This window comes from Crocodylus siamensis, chromosome 4 (assembly GCF_052110815.1).
Source record: "Crocodylus siamensis isolate JL-2025a chromosome 4, ASM5211081v1, whole genome shotgun sequence".
NCBI lineage: Eukaryota > Metazoa > Chordata > Crocodylia > Crocodylidae > Crocodylus > Crocodylus siamensis.
In genome coordinates this window covers 153,768,229-153,789,540 of record NC_143398.1, presented here as the reverse complement: position 1 = coordinate 153,789,540, position 21,312 = coordinate 153,768,229, and the positions used below count along the sequence as shown (strand labels likewise).

Here is a 21,312-nt window from a genome sequence, read left to right as displayed (position 1 = left end):
CCGCCCCGCCTCCTGCTCGGCGTCGCGGCCCTCGGAGTCGCCCAGCCCGCGCGAGCAGGAGGCGGCGGCCCGGAGGACCTCGGTCTTGACCTGGGCTCTCGGTATCACACCCCAGCACCCGCACCTCCTCCTCTTCCCCCTTTTGAGTCGGGAGTCCTGACCCACCACAACTGGAAAGCACCTGCCCGGCAGCGCTTTTAGGCGGGGGGCGCACCTACAGCTTTTTTCTAGTCCAGGTCTAAGGAGGTTTATTGTAATCTTCCTCATCCCTTCTCAACTCCTCATCCTACGGGTGTTTGTTCAGGATCGTCTTTTTCATAGTCTTGGCAAGGTTCTTTGGGTAGATGCAACATCTTTTATGAGACCAACTGAGTGGTTGGAACAAAGGCTTTTTGCAAGCTTTCAGACACAAGTGCTCTTGAGGCATAGGGAGCCTCTGCTGGGCCAAGATTCCCAAGGAAATAAAAGATATCATTGGTGACTCATTGGCAGCATAGGCAGATTGGCAGCGCGCCCCCTGCAAAAGCACCACCGATGCTGCTGGTGGCACCTGTGGGCAGTTGCCACTTGCCACCCCCTCCTCCCCCCCCCCCACTGCCAGCACCTCCAGTGGCATCTGTAGGTGGTCGCTGACTGCCAGTCGGCGCTTACCCCCACCACCGCTGCCATGGCCACATGCAGGAGCTCCCTGCTCACTGCCACCACACCCCCGCCACTCTTGTTGAAGCCTGCAAGTGGTCACCCTGCCCCGCCAGGCAGGTAGGGGAGAGCACCACCTCCCTTGGAAGCCCATTCCAAACTTTGGCCACCCTTACCGTGAAGAAGTTTTTCCTGAGATCTAGTCTAAATCTGCTCTCTGTCAGTTTGGGACCATTGCTCCTTGTTACCCCAAGAAGCACCCTGGGGTATCTCTGATCCCTTGCTGCGTCCCCCTAATGAATTTGTAGGCGGCCACAAGATCAACTCTCGGCCTCCTGCGGAGGCTGAAGAGGTCCAGGTCCCTCAGTCTCCCCTCATGGGGCTCATCCTGTAAACCCTTAACCCTGTGCTTTTAATAGTCTTGGTGTTCTACCAGTCAGGCTAGCCTTTGTTCTGCCTTCTTGTCTATCACACCCTGGCAGATTGTTTTCAACTCATTCCAATTACGTTTTTGGTTCAAGCTTCAACTGAATAAAACCAGCCCTAGGCCCCAGCATGGTAGTAAAATGTCTAATTTCTGTTTAACTGGAGAAAAATGTGATGATGCGCCTTACCATCTGCACCTCCCTTTTCAAAATTCTAGATCTGCCCAAAGCAATCAGGGCGCGTGGACAGAGGTGATATCTTTTATTAGACCAACAAGATTTTTGCAAAAAAAAAAAAAAAAAATTCTTTAATTGCAAGCATTCGGGCACAAACACCCTTCATCAGGCATCAGAGAAAAGATTGTAAAAGTTCTCCTGGGTAGAAATGAAAGTTCGTATTTCATAGGATTTCACAGAGGAGTCAATGGATGGAAAATACCCTCTGGGCAGTAGTTCTTAGCTGGCAAGGAGTCTCAGCTCTCCGGTGAGGCTGTGAGGATACAAATTACTTTAGACAAAGGCAGGAGCAGGATCTCAGGTTTCAGGTGGTCCAAGTTGCTTCCTGCTTTGGAATATATAAAGAGTTCATTGCAAAAATGAAATCTGCCCACGCATCCCAGGGACTGAGCACAGACTACACTGACAACACAGTGTTGTCTTCTAATCCGGCAGTCCTCAACCTTGTGGGTCATGACCCAGAAGTGGGTCGCAAGAATATAGTGCTATGGCAAGGGAGTTTGGCACCTAGGGCAAAGCCTGCAGTGGCAGCCTGTCCTTGCCCCAACCCATGGGGTAGCCCTCCCCATACTTGCCCAGGAGAATATGCAGCTGCGGAAGCTGCTCTCCCCCTGTCCCCACGCCCCCCAAACAAGCCCCTTGCAGCTCTGTCTCGTGCCCTGCCCTGGCTGGGCAGCGCCTGTTGGCATCCCTTCGCTTTGGCGCCCAGGGTGATTGCCCTGCTTGCCACTCCTTTGCTATGGCACTGCAAGAATATATGAAAGGGTCACAAACAAACTTTAAAAATGGATCAATAAACTTTAAAAATGGATTCTCCTTTAAAGAAAAACATGGGAAACCATGGCTTTTCCCTTGTAGACTGGCAGAGATCCAGCCTGCAAGGGACTGCTTGCCCCCCACCACACACACATGCCCCACATGCTGGAGGTGGTGGGCGGCGGGTCCAGAGTGGTCATCAAATGGGTCCTGGTACAAAAAGAGGTTGAGAACCAGTGTTGTAACCCTCAGGCCCTGGTCTGCTCCCTCCTCTCTCATCCTGGCTTGTTCCATGCCATTAGAGAGACACTCTCACCTCCCCAGCCATCTGCCTGGCTTGTCAAGTCATGGCTATGAGTTGCAGTGTGCAAATGAGGGATTTTTTAGTTATGACTGACCTGAAAAATGTGTACCCCCCACCACACACACATACACACACACTTCAGACTGACTCAGGACTCAGAATGACTTTGGGGGGTTGTTTTTTGGTTTGCCAAAAATGACTTTGTTTGAGAACTAGTGAAATGCTTCAGTCAACCTGAAAGAAAGTGGTTTGTCTCCTTCTCTTGTCTTTTTCCCCAACTTTTTTTTCAAATCAGTTTTAAGCAAAGTTCTAAACTAGAGGCCTTTTGAAACGAAAAAGCAAAATGTCTCATTTAAAATAATATTCAAAACAAAATGCCCAGGCTTTTAAAAAATGGCCCAAATATTTGTGGACTCAACAACTAGTTTCTAGCACTCTGAAACTGTGTTTTTGGTGAATAATTTATCTGTCTAGAATACTTCTCCCCAGTGAAGTCTTTCTACATCAACAGCCCCTACATCAACTGGAAACACGAGCATTGTTGTTTGCAGTGGGGTGACTAGCGCCTTGGAGTAGTGGTTTCACGGAGATCTGGTAGAATATGTTTAATTAGCTGACTTCTCTACAAGGCATCACAGTAAGTGAGTTTATTTAACAGTGAAAACACCAAGGACAATGTTGGGTTTGTAGCTTGTTTATTCTCTGTAGGCAAAAATATTTTTTTTTTTTTTTTTTTACAAAGACTGGGGAACATTATTATGCAGTCCCCCTGGACACTACAGCTATGAAAGACAACTTTGCTCACAAAATCATGATCCTCTGTTTTTTTTCTGAATGAAGGCATGACAGAGGCATAAGCATGCTAAACTCACCATGCATTTGTGTACAGGACTAAAAGAAGAAATAATTTCTTCTATTAAATACTGCAGTTGCTCTCACCAAAGCGTCGACACTTTATCACTTTCAGGTAGGTTTCCACCTTGTGAAGGTCTTTCTTGAAGCAGGACAAGAGACCGTAGTTTTTTAACAAGGCATCTTCATTTCGGAGATTTATGTCAAATTTCTCATATGTGGGTTTGAGGATTTGAGGACCTCGATGGCTTCCATCTTCCAACTCCTGCAAAGACATGCTAGCCTAAATGAGAGGAAATGGCTCTGGGGAAGGCATATCAAAACCCTTCAGGCCTGGGACCATGGAAATGATTGCCAAGGCAGAAGCACAAGTGAGTGAAACCCATTGCCCAGCCCCTGCACTCCCAAAGAAGGGCTTTCACAGAGAGAGAAAACCACAGGCAGCATTCAGACAGAGAAGGAGTGGGTTTAGCAAATCTGTGTGGGTGCCCTTGGGAGTTTCCACTGGCTGGTGAGAGGAGCTGCTATCAAATCCAGGCTGGCTCATCAGGTATAAGAACAAGATAGGCAGGTAAGGGAGAGAAGCAGAGGGTAGCAGGTAGTTCTGGGGTGAGCTGGGGTTTAAGGTGACTGGGGCAGAGGAGATCAGGTGGGAATGGGAGGTGGGGGATAGAACAGCAGATGATCCTGGGAGTAGATGGGCTATAGAGAGGTGGTATATACATCTAATTTATGTATGCATATTCCACCCTATCCAGGAGGCTCAGAGCCTTTTATATAAGTGGCTTCATATGAATTTTACTCACTGTGCACAGGATGGGAACATCTATTTCTGGATTCCCCGTAGATCCTTACTTACTGCTCCCTCTATTCCTGCTCTTTTCCATTGCCTCACCTTGTTTGCTTTTTTTAAGCTGCAAGCACATATGTTTAAAATCAGTGGTTCCCAACCCTTTCTAGACTGTGACCCCATGTTACAGCAAAAAATATGCCAGGACCCTTCTCCTATGTAGCATTTAATAAGGTCTTTGCCACCTTCCTGATGTTGGATGCATTTTAGAATACAGACACATACATTTATAAATGCAAGTTCAGCAAGTTATATGTGTGAAAATATGGTGGTACAGTGATTTAAGCACATCATCTTGCTATGATTCCAGAGGCATGACTTTGAGCCCTGCTCCAGACTAGAGCTAAAGTCTCTAGCCAAACTAGTTGTAAACAGGCATCTAGTAATTTAGGATAGGGAATGAAAGACAGCTGACATGATGCTAGCTCCCTCATCACTCCCTTGTGTGCCCTTAGCTATGCAAACTGACTTGTCTTAATTATGACTGACTGAGAGACAGCAAGGCTCTGGCAGATCTTTGACTTTTTGCATTATCTTGGGACACTGATCTATGTATATACTCATAAACAGTAAACTATTGTCTGCAAGAATGGAGCTGAATGGAGCACTGGGGTGAGAGACAATGGTAAGAGGTCAAATGTGCCTATGTTGCACATAAAATGGGATGGGGACTAGCAATGGATTTCAGGAACAGAGCTGGTCAAAATACTGGATTAAGGCAATTATGGAACTGGTGAAATAATCTCTACTCTGCTAAAAAAAAACTTTGCACTTCTAATAGAGAAAGCTTTAACTAATGATCAAACATTCTGGATTTTGAGCAAAAATCTCTCCAGGCTACAAGACTCCTGGTGCTTCCCCTTGGAAAGCCTTATGCACCAACTGAAACACCAAATAAAACTTCTTGTTCCATATCATGCCTTGTACTTTTCTCATCAGCAAAGTATCAGAATGCCTTCCCATAATGCATTAAGCAATAGAACTAACGTCTATTACATATTTATTCTTTCATTCTTCACCCAAGTGTATAAGTGTGTGCAGTGGTGTTTTATTGTGGTATTTTTAAAATAATAATGTATAATTCACACACCAATTCTTATTGGTTCATGCTAGAGGTAAAAAATGCATGCCTTGCACTTGTAGAGAGAGTGTGTAAGGTTTTGATGGCTCCTAGTTCCTGTGGAAGGAAATTCCACCATCTGAGAATGACCCCAATAAAAGCTTTGTCTCCGGGTATCCAAGAAAGCCATGTTGTTCTGTACCCGTGTTACATGCTGCAACTCACCCTCATCAAAGCCTGAATACCTTCTTCTAAATCCCTCAGTTTCTCATAGACTCTGTCTGAGGTGCCAAAAACAAGGCTGTTGGTGAACACCCTGCTAAGGAATTGTACTGGGTTTAACCAGGACTGGATGAGGACCAGAGAAAATCGGAGAAGCTCCATGTCCTGAAATGAAAAACAAAGAATCGGGGTCATCAATCAGGATAGGTTTAGATTAGATATCAGGAAAAACTTATCTCCAGCACATTTTAACAACCCTTGCAGCAGCAGGATACTACCTGCTGTTGTCCCCCTGCTTGACCTATGACAGGTTTGGGTGTGTTGTATTGGGTGTGTTGACTGTAGTTTAAGGGTGCTGTTACAGGCTACCTTTAAACTACTTTAAATGTGTGGAACATTAGGTGCTGTTAAAGTTCAAACGGTTTCGGAGCTATCACAGGGTAAGGCTTAATGCCTGAACAACTCTGACTTGCTGCTAGGGGGCATGGCAAGCAGAGGCATGGCCAGGAGTCAGGACTCTATCCCTCCTTTGGGAGCAGAGACCCAAGCACAGTGAGAGCATGAAGCCTGGGAAAGCATGCCTTGTTGGGCCTCATGGTTTCCCTGCCTGAAGGCTCCACTCTTAGTGCACAATCACTGGGGGGTTAACTGTGGCAACAGCATGGACCCTGAATAAGTATGCCTCTCCATACTCCATGCTCTCACCATGCTCCATACTAGGTAGCCCTTTCCCCTCTACCCCCAGAAGTGTGGAAAGCTGGTGAGGGGAGCTGTGCTTCCCCATCAAATTCTCCTGGCTGAGAGAGAGCTGGCTGGATGTGGGATAAAGACTTAGCCCTCTCGGGGGGGACTGTCTACTTGGCCCCTAGCCCAAGGGCCTGAGTTGGGTCTCCTAGGATCCTTGGAACCAGCAGCATGGCGCTGGGGTCATGGGCTGGGGTCATACCCAGTGGGGGCAGATGCGGGTCTTATTTTAGGCCAGTACCACCTGCCGGGCAGCATTGCTTGGGGGGGTGGAAAGTCTGTCGGGGTAGAGGGGCTGGTAACTGTGCATCCTGGGATGCAAGATGACTGCAGATAGGTTGCTTTATCTCCATGGAGTAGACCAGGAGTTGCCAATCAAGGGTACCCTGGGTGTACTTGGGAAGGTCACCACCCCATGCCACCACCTCCCAGGAGCAGGGCCAGGGGGAGGAGAAGGGAAGGGCAGTGGCACTCCTCTGCTAGCCACAAAGGTGCCTCCCATCTGGTTGGAAGGGGGTGAGGGGAAGAAGCTTGCACACGACCACCACCACCCATCACCCTGCGCTGCTGCCACTCCACATCTGGCGACGGGGGGTACACTTATTAAAAAAGTTTGAAAACCCCTGGTGTAGACTAACAATGCCCTAGCTCAAGCTAGGTACAATGGTTCAAAGATAACTGTTGCCTGCCACGGCATAACTTTAAGATGCTTAGAGGATACTTAGCACAGTTTAATACCCTTTAATGTGTAGATGCTCCCATTTCAAATGCCTTTACAATGCTTAAAGGTAGCCTGTAACACCACCCTTAGTAATAGGTTAGGCTAGGATTTGTATGAGGTTGTTTGGATAGGGATGAGCCTCCTCTGGCAGGGGGCTGGACTAGGTGACCTCTAAAGGTCCCTTCCAACCCTATTTTTCTATGATGCTATGATTACTCTTCTGGGAGGACACCTGATATAACTCATGCTCTGAAAAGTCCACAGGACAAAAAATGAGCACAAGGGGACATCTTGGTCTGTATATCTTGGTTTGATGATCCATGAGAAAGTCAGAACCCTCCCCCTTAACATGAGGCACAGCATTGCAATTAGCATGGTCTTCAGTGGAGAGTGCCTTTGAAGACTTCCTTCAGTGGTTCAGCTTGTTCCTCCAGATGTCTCCCCTTCAGGTACCAAACTGCTTAGAGCCCATAAGGTGATACAATGTATGCCTCAAGGATCTACTTTAACAATCACTGGACATGATAAACCTACATGATATAAGAGAAGCATCAGAAGCAGCTCTTCTTGCTGCCTTGCGATAACTTACTGATTTCTGCTGGGCATCGTCTTTTCCTGTGGGAGCAGGGATGGTTTCTGAATAACAAAATGCCGACTGGGAATTTTTGTTGGAATGCCTCTGCTCCTCCGGAATATAGGAACGTTCCTGGAAAAATATGCCAAACACACGGAGAACTGCTGTTTCCAGAGCACTGTTTCTAGGGGCTAAACACATTCCTATTCCAGCCTGCCTAAGTCCCTGAAAAACTGCCAACACAAAAGGGGAATGGGTCTTCCTCCTCCTTGGGGCATTTTGGTGAACTTGTCTCAGGGTGAAGAGGATGACATATTACAAAAAGTACATCAGTTAATGGTTTTCCAAGGCCTTGAGCAGGGAGGAAAAGGATTACATTTAGGTGGCCAAGATGACTGAGCTGTCTTATAGTGGAATACTGGCTAGTTTTCACTATTAAGTAGGTAGCAAAATAAAATAAAATGGCTGGCAGGTGGGAAATACAGCATAGCCTTTGATAAGCAGAGCATTTGCGGCTCACTTTGTTACCAAAGCTAAAGATCTTCCTCTGGCTAAGCCTGAGCTAGGGCCTAAGGCATAACACAAATATTTGTGCTACTTACAAACTCTTTGTAGGTCTCTGCAGCCAGGAGGTGAAGGTGCTGGGCTCTCAGGACAGCATTTGCAAACAAATTGGAGAGGGGCATGGCAGGGAAGGTTGCTGCCTGTTTAGGCCACTGCAGCCCCAAGATGATTGCAACAAAGAAGAGAGGAGAAAACCATGACCCTGCAAAAAAGGGAGGTGGCATCAGTAACCCTCAGGCTGTGGCCTAATTGTTCTCAGGGACCAAAAAGCTACAGTAAATCCCTTTCCATCCTCCTCCATCTTTCCATTAGAAGACCTTGGACCACATTCTGCTAGAGAAGTAGCCTATGGGCAGCTAATGACTGATTCCTCGGGGTATTTTAACATGCTCAGGGGGCGGGGGAAGGGTTGCTTTCATTAGAGAGCTGCTCTAATTAAAGCACCTAGAACATCCTATGTATCAGTGTCCTCGTGCTTCAAAATAGTGGTGGGGTGCTTTATCTAAAGCTCATTGAATGAGCTTTAGTTAAAGCACCCCTGCCACCATTTTCAAACACAGGGATGCTGATACACAAGACACAGAGGCTGGTTGGAGTGTGCTAATTAGCATGCTTCAGCAGTCAGTTTAATTAAGTCTGCTCCAATGTTACAGCAGCCTCCTGGCACATCTACAGGCACCCTGGATTTTAAGACCAGAAAAAGACCATTATGAACATCTGATCTGACTCTTGCCAAGTCCAGGCCAGACTATTTCACTCAGGGTTCCTGCATCAAGCCCAGAACTGATGGAGCTAGAGAAGACATTTCTTAAAGAAAAACATTCAGTCTTAACATAAAGACTAACAGGAGGGAGAGCTGACCCACTCCCTAAGCGAATTATTTCATTGGCTAATTAAATTATCCACCAGCTTGAATTTGTCTGGCTTCAGCTTCCAACCTTGGATCATGTTCTACTTTTGAAGGCTAGATTAAAAAGTCAACTGCTATCAAAAAATCTGAACCTTAAGTTGGTATTAATAAATAGTGATCCTGTCACCTCCTAACTGCTTCTCAGATAAACTAAACAAATTGAGCTTCTTTCATCTACCTGCAACGGGAAGGATTTTCAGACCTAGAATCACCCCCATAGCTCTTTTCTGAGCTCTAGTCTGCACAATCATTGTACTTACCAAGAGATAAATAATATGACAAGCAACATGCAGGTAAAGGGCCAAAGGACAGATCTTGCCGGTTCCATACCTTCTTAAGATTCTCACATGTATATTCTACCTCTGCTCTCTTTCTCTGACTTGTTCTGACTGCTGTGCACATTCTTTTCTACAGTTGCTGACCTGAAGTGCCCTCTTTTTTCTCCAGAAATCACCAGGCTGTCTTCAAAGGGCACACAGCATCATTGTCCCTAACTTACAGATGGAAAATTGAAATTTTGGGAGATGAACATTAACATTTTGACAGGTAGAAGCCAAATGCAAAGCACTTTAGAGATAGTGAATGCATACAGCTCCCACTGATATCAATGGACACACTCAACATCTCTGAAATCCATGCTACTTCTTTAGGTGCCTGAATGTGGATTTACAGAAACTAACTTAAGACAAGGAGATTTGAAAATATTGATCTTCACCTCTGTGCTCCGGTCTCCATCCACAAGATAGAAAACAGAATGAAGATGCTTACCCAGCTTCCAAAAGGGTCCGTGCGGTTTGGTTTATATTCATGCAATGCTTTAAAACATATAAACTTCTCTATAATTATAATAGGTGGAAGCAGCAGTTTGGATGTGTACTGAATTCTCTGATCAGGAATCACAATATACTCACAGGGTCCAGTGGAGATATATTCCCACACATACAGCCAAGTAAATACTTACCTCTTCTTCCCTGTAGGTGCAGAAATAAAATTGATCTCTTCCCCACCTCTGACTGCCCAATGCAAGCAAAAATAATGTGTAAGACCCAAAGGAGTAACAGAGCAGCATCATGCCCTGGGCAACTTCAGCACATGGAGCAACACTGGCTGCTGTGCTATTGGCAGTGGCTATTTTTGTACCTTCCCCTCAAAGATAGTATATGGGGCTTTGATCCCAGCTGGACATCCTCAGTTACACTACTGGTAGGACTGGCATTTTGTGGGCCATGGCAGAAAAGGGGAAGTGATACTAGTGAAAGGGCCTGGGTGTGAATAAGTGGTTATGACAGCACTTATGGTGCCGGGGTTATAGATGCAAAGTAGAGATGGTTTGTGATGTGGATTTTGGGTACTGTGTGCAGAGTGGAAGATGGGTGATACCAGAGAGTGATGATGGGAGCTGTGGGTGCAGGGAGGGGGTATGGGGTGCTAAGGGTTTCAATGCTAGGTGCTGCAGGGAGGTGAGGGATACTGAAATTGTTAGGTGCAGGGGGAGGTGCATTTGCCAGCAGGTGGTGTTGGGGTTTATAGCTCTATTTTATTTCTTTCTGGTCATCGTTCCAGACCAGTGTTTAGAACTATTTTTCAGTCCAAGCATAATTTGTACTGCTTCTCCTGGAGTATTTCTCTATCCTGGCAAATCATATAGACTGTATAACCTTAGCTTAACTGTCACCCCATTGACTACACTATCTTTCTTGATATTTTTGTTTCGCTGAATGTTTCTTATTCACTAATTTCACAAAACCTAATGGCAATCTCTTATTTGTCCCTTTCCCACCAAAGCCAGAGATGCCCTTTGAGTCTCATGTACTCCTGCCAGTAGGAGCAGTTCTTGGTTGAAGAGAGTCCAATGTAACCTAGTGGATTTAACTACCTGTCCTCCCACTATGTCTAGTATTTTCTCCTTTAGGGTGCTCATCAACTAGAAAACAGCTAACACAAAGGGAGAATACAGCTAATGGTAACTGGTACAAGGAAAAATCCTAGTGAAGACAAGGCAAGGTTAGTATAGGCACTTGTTAGTATTTATTTAACCTAACATACATGAAAACTACTGGAAACCTGATCTTTGTTAGGGCTTAACTTGTGTCAGTTACCATGGGTTTATGGGAGTAATTCTCAACCAGGGTGTAGCACACGAGGGGGCCCTGAGATCCTTTTAAGGGTGACATTCAGAATGATCACTGTTGGTTGTCCAAACATCTCCACATGATTCACAAGACAAACCCAGAAAATTCAATTAGGAATCCCTAGTGTCATAAACATTCTGACATGTTGTGGTCTGAGTTGTTTGCAACAGAAGAATTAATCTTCTTCTAAAGTTAAAAAAAAAGATAAAGTAAAAGCTAAGCTGGCATGTCCCAAGGAACCAAAGTTGAGAACTACTGGTCTAGTAGAAGAATATTTTTTCTTAATACAAGCAGCCCTATATAATGAATCTCAAATGGTTTCTTTGCCTTCAGGGAGAGGGATTAAAAACTGAGGTGTGGATATAAAAAAATCAGGTGAAACCACTGACAATCTTGTATCATTGACATTCAGAAATAACAAATTTTCCATACCTGAATAAGTGAGATAATAGCTATGTTTCACAAATCTGCCGTTCCAGTGATCATTTCCCTTTTACCAATCTTAGTCTGAGCTAGACTGCAGCAAGCAAGGGTCTCATTAGCTGAGTTTTGAGATGGGAGTTCACAGTTATAGGCTGGCCTTCATCCAGCTGCCATCTCTTCAGGTACAAATATTTTGGGGCCCAATTTTGCACCTCTGGATTTATTATTTATTTATCCTGCAATCTGCATTGCTTAGATATCAAGTCACTGATTGTTTCCACAACTGTGGGATTACATTTTCAGGAAGCATTGTGTGTGCCTTAGTTTTCATCTGCATAACCAGAGGTCAGTGCTTATAAACCTGTCTATGATTTCCTTTAACCTGGGATGACACTTTTCCAGGTTGCACAAGGCTTTGTTTCTATCTCTGAGTTCTAGGGTTGCCACTAAAATCAGCTGAGAATTGATATAGAGTGAAAAAAACCCAAAACATAAATCAAAATGATGTTATAGGCAAGTTCTGATACCTTGGGAGAAACTACTGAAGATAAACAGCTGTAGAACTATTTCTCATTTTGCCAGTAGCATGCTAAATAGATATGAATAGATAGATAAATAGATAGAAAAACTGCTAAATAGATATGAATTCTTCTCAGCCTGAAGGACCTTCATCTGAAGACCTTGACAAAGTGTGAAAGACCGGAGAAAAATATGAAGGTTAGCAAGACAGAGATGAGGCAGAGGAAGGCTAGGGGTTGCCAAGTTGTCAGTGTTTGCCCAGCCCAAAGGCATGGCTAATGCCAGCCATGTATATACAGTACCAAGCCATAGTGTCCACCAAATGTCACAACCCAGAACAGAAGATATTCACCAACAAAACACCTTTCATCGGAGGAACATTAAGTAGCCCAGATCAGGCCAATGTGGGATAATCTTCTTTACTTTAAGTCCCATCATGTTCTGTAACAGAGACTGGCTTAAGCCCTGAAGAATGAGGTTTAATATCTCTGGCCAAATTTTTGCTCAGTGATAAGAATTATAACTCTAAATACTCTTGTTATGTTAATCTATGTCCAGTGCCTTCTTACATCTTACTAAATTCTTGGCTTCTGCAACTGCCTATGCCAGTTCCATAGTCTAAATAATCCTTGTGGGAAAATATATTCCCTTTGATTAGTTTTAAATATGTCACTTTTCAATATATACACCTAGACACTGATTTTACATGGCACATAACAATACTGTCCTCTCTCTGCCCCGTGTCTCATCAGTCCCAGCCTGCTATGACATTTGCCTTACTTTCAAATTCAAATATAAAGTACCTGAAGCCATTTCTGTTTGGTGAGTTGCTCAGGTTCTCTTTGGAGATGGATGTTCCCTATTTCCATGTAAGCTGGTAAAGGTAATGCTTGAACTATTCTTATATACTAGGGGGTCCATGTAAAATTCATACATGTTTTCATGATCATGACAGCCCCTCTGTATTTGCTTGATGCATAAATGCACATGTATGCGCAATGGTGTTACTAATCAGAATCATTTATACATAAATGTAAAGGTTATTGAGGATGTTTGCATAGGGATAAATTTAGCACTGAATGATCTGCCATATTTATTGTGTTGGTGGTCTTTTTTTTGCCAATAGGGGTCTTATCATAACAGGAAGGCCCATCTCTGATCAGAACAACCACTAAGCAGCTTATCCTCCAAATTATTTATCTTGATGACAGATAAAAATGTACCCCTACTCCTAGCTGAACTGGGCAGATTCTGAAGAACCCTGCAGTGACCTGACAGAAATGGTTAGTCAATTTAGGAGACTTCTGATATGAGGCAAATGGATATTTTTTCATTACTTTATTATGGGAAATAGAGTTAGGTAAATTTGTTTCTGGAGATATGGCTTGTTCCCAAAAAGATTCAGTTTTGAACCAACCCAAAATTCATAAGTTCCATTCAAATTCAGACAAAAAATTTCAATGGGAAAAAAGTGAAAAGTTGAAACGTTTTGATTTGGTGTTTTCTAAGTAAAACTTTTATGTGTGTATTATTTTAATACAAAAAATGATCTGCTCCAAACAGGGAGAGGGTAAGATGACTTTGCAAGCTTTCACTTTTGCTGGGTCTGCTTTCCCTGTGCTGCAAAACTACATCCATACCTTTTTTGTGAGGTCTCTGGTGTCCTCAAGCATGTTAGACCTCAATTCTATTGTCAAGCCCTGGATTTATTCAGCTCAGTTGCACTGAGCTTCATAGCAAATGGGAAATCATGAAGTGATGTTAAATTAGGCCAGAGAGTCTCCTAAAATCATCTTCCACTGAAACAATTCCCAACATACTCTATAACAAATCCAGTTTTTGGCACCACAACAAAGAAGGATTTTTCCTGAGCTTCTTTTCATTTCTACAGGCACGTCTACATGAGACACTTACTGCATATTAGCCTAATAACACTGCATAGTAGTGTGGAGGTTATAAACCGTGCTAATAGCCTACTGCACAGTGTTACTAGGCTAATGAGCAGGAAGCATCACAAAATAACCATGTGCTGGTGCTACTGAGCAGTAACTCTAGTTACTGAACATTTAGTCAGTACTTTATTAAGCAAGTACAAAACTAAATGCCTGGTATCTAAGGTACATTAATGAACATGTAGACGCACTCACAGTGAGCTGAAAAGAGGACCAATTCAGAAATGGTTACTTGTCATCCAACCACGATGCTAATGTCAAATGTCCTGGCGTTTAAGCACAGGGTCAGTGAAGAAGAAACAGATATGGGCAAAGCAGCTTTTAAGCTAGACCTCAGAATATGCAACGATGAGAATTCACATTTGTTTCCACTCTTGTCTGGAATTGTCAGGCAAGCTTGAGAGACAGGGAGCTCAAAGGCGCTTAGAAATCAATATGTCAGGCACCACCCTATACAAGCCCTCAACAGTGCCCCCTCTCTCCAGCTTCTGGCTGATGAACTGGGACCCTTTGTAGGTGTCTGCCCAGACTTTTCTCCCAGCCATGCTGAAAAAGCCACCCCGCACTTCTATATGCGACCGAATACTCCACAAATTTCCTCATCCGTGGACCACAGGACCTTGGGAACCGCAGAAGCAGAACGAAAGGGTGTGATGTAATCTAATGAATAAAAACACTGTTTGGAGGGTGAGTGTGGTGTGTTCCGAGAAGCCCCTCTCTGTTCCGGCAGCACATCAATGTTACCGAGTAAATGTCAGTCCCTGGAGAAGGGAGAACATTGGATCCTCCAGCTATCAGGTATCTGGTAACTGAGGAGCCAGTAACATCTGGGTGTGTTTTTCTTCTTCCACTCCGGATTGTTTTTAAAGATGTCAATATTTGTTAGACCTGAGCAAAACAGAAGGCACACCTCCCAGCTAAGGATTATCTCCCCAGTAGATGGGCTCTCCTGGAAATATGTGGACAACAAAGTTGTGTTTTGTACAGTGGCTATTGCAATGAGACCCTAGGTCATGACGCCTCCCCCCCACCCCAGGCAATACCATAATACAAAAAAAAATGGTAATTGCATTCCCACACCTCAGGTTAAAAGAATATTATTTGGTTTGGAAAGTAAAATAGCCAAAAGATAGGAAAGATGGATCAAGAGAGCTAGAGAAAGGGTTGACCCTGCAAACTTAATTCTGCCACTTTGGGTATCCATTCTTTGTATTGAATTAGAAAATCTAGAGAAAAATGTATGTGTGGCATGTAATTGTAAATTTATAAATAAACAGTTCTTAACTTCCAAGGGGCTTGAATTTGCAATCTAAATAACTTCATTACCATGTAGTTGAACTGTATAGAATTTCCTAGGGGTATATCCCTTCTAGGGGTGGTTGGAAAGATTGCTGCGAGAATTTTGCTCACCCATGTTATTTGCCACATAGCTGAGAAATGTTTGTGTAATAGCTAAAGTGGTTTCAGAGGAAGAAGAGGAACCAGCAGCATGATCTTTGCTGCATGGAAAATGCAAGAGAAATGTAGAGAGTAGACTTTCACTGTATAAATGAGGATCTTGCAAAAACACTTGCCGTGGTGAATAGAGGCTTACAGCTTCTTTTCTCTGAGATTTGCAGCTCAGTCAAATTTACTGTAAGGGTCAGACAGTTTCAAAATGGATGATGGAATTCTCTCTAGGCCACAAAGCTGGGCCTTCCACGCCATTTGGTGCTTCATTTGCTGTTGTACTGCTGGTTGCTTTCTGTAACCTTACTACAGCTATTTTGATTAGATCCAGAACTGATGGAGAGCAGTTAACCTCCAGCAAATATGAGCAAAACCAATTTCATAGAATCATAGAGAAGTAGGGCTGGAAGGGACCTCCAAAGGTCATCGAGTCCAAGCCCCTGACTGAGACAGGATCATCCCTATCCAGACCACCCCATACAAACCATAATCTAAACTCTGCATAAGGCTATCAACCTTGACACAACACAGACCTAACACCCCAACCTGCCACAGGAATCAGGGCAGCCAAAGTTCTGCTTCTAAGAAATGTTGCCAATATATGCTCAACAGATCCCAGGTAGAGGGCCATGAAGGTATAATCCTCCACAGTCTGTATCAATTTGACCACAGGGTCAAATTCCTTCTTGATCCCAAATATGGCAATTAATCTGACCCTGATCAGAGGGGCAAGACCCTCCAGCCAGGAACCTCTGGCTCTGGTTCCATCAGGAGCATTGGCACAGCTCTGTTAAAATCTCCAGCCTTGGCTATAGCCAACACCCAGTGACCCTGAGGAAGGCTTAAAAACGCCATTACACATGTAGCAGAAAGTGTTGGGGCGGAGGAGGAGGGGGTATGGGCGAAACGTGGGCAACCAGCAAAGTCCAGAAACAAGGGAAATGCCCACAGTAGAACATAGGCATAACTATGCCTAGATCGTCCCTGACCAGTGGCTGCCCAGCCTCTTCTTGAACACCTCCAGTGATGGATGATCTGCAGCTTCCCCAGGTGGTATGTTCCATTGCCTCATAGGGTTGCCAACCCTCCTGGCTTGGCCAAGAGTCTACAGAATTGGTATCGATCTCCTGGTGACTACTAAAAGCAATCCAGGAGACTGATATTGTGAACAGGTTGAACAGTACAATTAATGACATTACATCATGCTGGGGGGGGGGGATCTCCCGGAATAGCTTCAGTCAGAGTTGGTAACCCTACTGCCTCACTATTCTAACAGTGAAGAAGTTTTTCTGGATAGCCAACCTAAACTTACTTTACTGCAACTTCAAGCCATTGGTCTGCATCCTCTTTTCTGCAGGGAGAGAAAAGGTGTTTTTCCTCTTCTTTATGGCAGCCTTTCAAGTATTTGAAGACTGCTATCATGTCCCCTCTTAAGTACCTTTTCCACAACCTGAACATGCCTAGATGCTTCAGCCTTTCCTCATATAACTTGCTTTCCAAGCCCTTTATAATCTTTCTTGCTCACCTCTGGACTGTCTCTAACTTCTCAGAACTGCACACACTACTCCAAAGGAGGCCTAACTAGTGCTGAGTAGAGAGTCACTATTACGTTCCATGTCTTGCACCTAATGCTTTTATTGATACACCCCCAAAACACATTCACCTCTTCTGCAGGCTCATATTGAGTTAGTGGTCTACCAAGGTTCCCAAGTCCTTTTCCATAGTGCTGCCATCCACCCAGCCGTTACCCATTTTATATTTGTGCTTTTGATTATTCCTCCTGAGTTGTAGCACCTTATACTGTCTGCATTGGACAGATAATCCTTATTAGGTGTCTGGCTGCAGCTTAATTTTTTTTCTGAGGACTGAGGCAAAGTAGCTGTTGAGTAGCTCCACCTTCTTGTTTTCAGCTTTGAGTATCAGACAAGTTGTAGAACTTGCCTATGAACTTCTTTTGCTAAAGACTGTACCTTGGTTACCCATTTCTAGGAAGTCATCATGGATATCCTTGCAGTTGCATACTTATGTCTTGGTTTATTAATTTCCAAAAAGACAGAGGCTATCTATTGGTTTGCTGCTGGTAAGCCCTAAATACCGCCAGCCACCATCGGTGGAGCACATGGCATTGCAGCTGTAGGTGAATATACCTTCCTGAGTAGCCCTCTCACATACAAAGTTTTCATTGCTCATAAAGCTTTTTGCAGAATCATTAAAGCTAACTTAATCTTTGGCAGGTACCATGGACATCTATCCAATACAAGAGGGATAATTTTGCAGGCAAACTTGAAAGTTTACAAATTGACGTCAACTTGCAATCAACATATCTAGAAGTCAAACCATTTCTATCTGACTTACCTGAGAAAATTAATGGAAATAAAATGGCAAGATGGAATCACAAATACTCAAGTCCTTCAGTCAGCAAATATGCCAAGCATGAGTGTTATGATCAGGAAGGTACAACTAAGATGGTCTGGTCTGGAGATCTGATGGAGCATTTATACACGTACTTTTGTGTGCTCTGACGTGGCAGAAATCCAGCACATCAGAGCAATCGATTAATTGAGTCTGCAGAGCCCATGAACTGATGTGCCTAGAGCTACATTACATACATTTGTATAAACAGTGAAATGCATGTCAGCGCTAGGAAAATGGCAGTGGTGCACTTTGAAACTAAAACATCTTTGATGTGTTTTAGTACAAAAGCAAGCCACTGGCATTTTCTCAGTGCCAATGTGCATTTTGCTGTTTATACAAATGCATGCAATGCAGCACCGCATGATTTTTTTAGTGCCAGGCACTGTATCGCATGCATGTGCGCATATGCTCATGATGTTTTGTGGAGATTGTTGCTGTGGAAGATATTCACATTATCAGTGATGGGAAAAGATAAAGGACTATTATGAAGACTGAAATCAATTTTGAATTAATGCAGAACTGATACTCAATGCTGAAAACAAGTCCGTGAATACAAGACATGGTACAAATGGTGCAACTAACTTTCAGAGCCAACGCGTCACGGATGCAGTGTAAACATCTACAACAATGGCTTCAACATAAGGATCAATCCTTCTAGTCCACTGCATCTACTATAATCTGTAGAGTATGTAATAGCATGTTCCAGGCAAACATTGAAATTAGCAGCCATTAATGAATCCATAGCTGAATACCTTCAATACCAGATGAAAAACAGTCACTTTCAACTACTAAGAAATAGGATGATGACAAATCTCCTAGGATTTTTTTTAAGAGGGAAAACTGTTAAATGATCTTATACGCAACTGTAAAAATCCCTTCTTTGTGCCTTGGCAGTAGAGTCTGAATCCAGGTCCATGAGCATTTCAGGACTTTTTGCTAAAACTTGGGTTATAGAACTACAGTAACTGTCCTCAGGTAAATGCTGTTACCTCAGAGGAGGATGGATTGCTGAGTCCAGGTCCTGGATCCAAAGGGTGATTGGTGAGAACGGGGTTTAGTCTGGCCTGACTTATCCGTTCTTTCCAGCCAGCCCTCAAAGTTAAGGATGCTCCAGACCAGGGCAGGCAATTATTTTGGGCAGAGGGCTGCTTACTGAGTTTTGGCAAGCTATTGAGGGCCACATGATAGGCAGTCAGTGGCAGATAAATATTAATTTTCTTAATTTTGTGGGGGGGCCCCTGCAGGATAGAATAGCCTGGTGGGCTGCATCCAGCTGGCGAGCCGCATTTTGCCCACCCCTGCTCCAGACCTATGTAGTACTGGTAGAGCACTGGGAAAGTTTTCAGGACTCTCTCTCTTTCTCTGTTTTCACCACTACAGCTGCTCTGCAACTCCCAAATGTTCCCAATAACCTGTTTGTTCCTGCTGCTTTTCTGGTGGTGTGTGAAGCCAGGATCCTCACTCTGGAAAGTTTATGGGTTGCATTGTTGTGGCAGGCTGCTGACATTTCCCTGAGGAGTAGCAATATTTTGCAGCATGTAGATCAGCAACAGTTGAACAAGAAAAAGCACTGGAACATGAAAAGGTACTTCAGTAGCTTGAGGGCCTCCTCCTTGCTCAGAGTCAAAGATCTGCCACAAACAATGGAGGTCTGAGAGCTTCTTAAAGAAAACGGGGCAAGGATCCATACTTTTCTGAAGAACCAGAATAAGTAACTTAAATTGATGGTTGCTAACATATCCACCTACAACCATAGCAGCAGCTGATGCAGCAACAGGGTTTCCAGCCAGCCCTTGTGATTTTATCCTAGGTCTCATGATATTTGGCATTCTTCTTTAACCCTCAGCTCGGAGACACAGGATCACATGAGAATCTCAGTTTCCATTTTAATCCTTCCACGTGGTGTTGAGAAACTTGAAAAGGGGACATAGGCTCAAAACCCAGAAGGCAAAAAGCTACTTAAGAACATAACATGCTTGTTTTCCAATTCACATGAATCTGAAATACACGAAATTGGCATCACTATGGAAAATTTTGTGACACCTACTCCTTTCAAGTCTGCTTGGGGGAGTGCATCAGGAACAGGAATGGAAGTAGTGGTCTCTTCGAAGGGACTATTTTGGCTCCATGCTAGCCCAGGATGAAGGGGGCAGGAAAATGGATTCCACCCTGCCTTCTCCCAGTTTTGCTGCATACAAACAGTCTGTGCAGACAGTTGCTCTCTGTTTCCGGTGTGAATTGTGCTTTGTGAAATAACAGGAAAGAAACACCCATGGTTCAGTGAGTCACACAACATGAGATCAGCCACGCAGTGCCTGGCAGCTCCTGGAAACCGCCCAGCTTCCCCTGAAGCCCTCAAGGCTACTCAACAGGCTGGTATGAGGGTTGGGGAAGGCGGGTTCTGAGTCTCTGACTAGGGGTCCCAGACTTTGTTGGTATTTATTAGTAGTGTATTTGCATTACAAAAGTTACTAGGAGACCCTCATTTAGTCAGTACTCGATGTGCCATGCACCCACAAAGAGACAGTCTCTGTCCCCAGTAGCTTCCAGCCTAAATAGGCAACACAGACAAAGCAAGAGGGAATGCACCTGGATGTGATATTAAAGAATCAAGAGGATGAACAGCAAAGGGCATGCTCATTACTGTACTTTGAAGGCTGAATTGTGGTGTTAAGAACCTTCCACATCATCAGAATCTGGCCCAGTAAGCCGCACATTATTACCTCCATGGTAGCAATATCATTTAAGTGCTAAGGACTGGTTGTTGTGCAGTTTGAACGTGGGTAAATCAATTCTATTAACACAATTAAAGCTCCAAATGTAGACACCCATATATCAGATTAAGAGCACCCAGTTTCAGTTAAGGTTGTCATTCTGTTACTGGCTGGCCACATCTACATGTGCTCTTTACTGCAGAGTAGACTAATTAACTGCGAAGTACAGTGTCACCGTCTACATGTGCGGCATTATTAAGCTGCAATAAACTAATTAACACTCCCATAAGACAGTACTGTTTGGGAGAGCACTATCTTACAGCAGAGTAATTAACTGCGATTAAACACACATGTGGACACTTACAGTGGGGATAAATTGTGCCTGGTCAGCCCAGCCAGCAGGGGGTCAGACTCCTGTCTACCCAACAGCTCTGTACTTTCAGTACCCTCATGCCTCAGCCAGCCTCTCCACTGCTTTATGCTGCCACCTGGATGGAGCCCATGGCAGAGGAGTTCAAGAGAGGCCCTGGCATAAACTGATTCACCCTGGCTCAAATTGCTGCTGTCCTGGCTGCACGTGTAGATGCTGTGCCCGAGACTAATTTATTTTGGCTCAAACTGCTCTGGAGTTTATTTGTTTGAAAGAATTGCACACATACATGCACCTACTAAGCATGTCCACACAGGACATTTACAGCCAAGCTGCCTAATAAGCTCCACAGTAAAGTCTCTGCATCTATTGCCCTATTAGGTCACAGTAAACTAATAAATGTTGCCGTAGGTTTGTACTTGTAAATACAAGTACAATCCTGTGGCAGTGTTATTCAGTGCACAGCAACACATGTGTAGA

The 21,312-nt window shown here is 44.1% G+C and overlaps 1 protein-coding gene across 1 annotated transcript; it reads right to left on the bottom strand.

Annotated features, from left to right (window-relative positions):
- Positions 1-3,277: 3,277 nt before the first annotated feature.
- Positions 3,278-8,148, bottom strand: LOC149866823 (somatotropin). Its single transcript, XM_090041177.1, has 4 exons — positions 7,987-8,148; positions 7,400-7,516; positions 5,349-5,510; positions 3,278-3,478 (listed from the first exon to the last, which is right to left on the bottom strand). Exons 1-4 carry the CDS (start codon positions 8,068-8,070, stop codon positions 3,278-3,280), a joined length of 564 nt encoding a protein of 187 aa, XP_089897303.1. The 5' UTR covers positions 8,071-8,148.
- Positions 8,149-21,312: the final 13,164 nt, after the last annotated feature.

Coding starts and splice junctions, on each gene's coding strand:
- LOC149866823 (XM_090041177.1), bottom strand. CDS start 8,070: ATGCCCCTCTCCAATTTGTTTGCAAATGCTGTCCTGAGAGCCCAGCAC. Junction 7,517..7,986: donor CAGAGACCTACAAAGAGTTT/GTAAGTAGCACA, acceptor ATATTTTTCCAG/GAACGTTCCTATATTCCGGA. Junction 3,479..5,348: donor GTATTCAGGCTTTGATGAGG/GTGAGTTGCAGC, acceptor ATGTCTTTGCAG/GAGTTGGAAGATGGAAGCCA.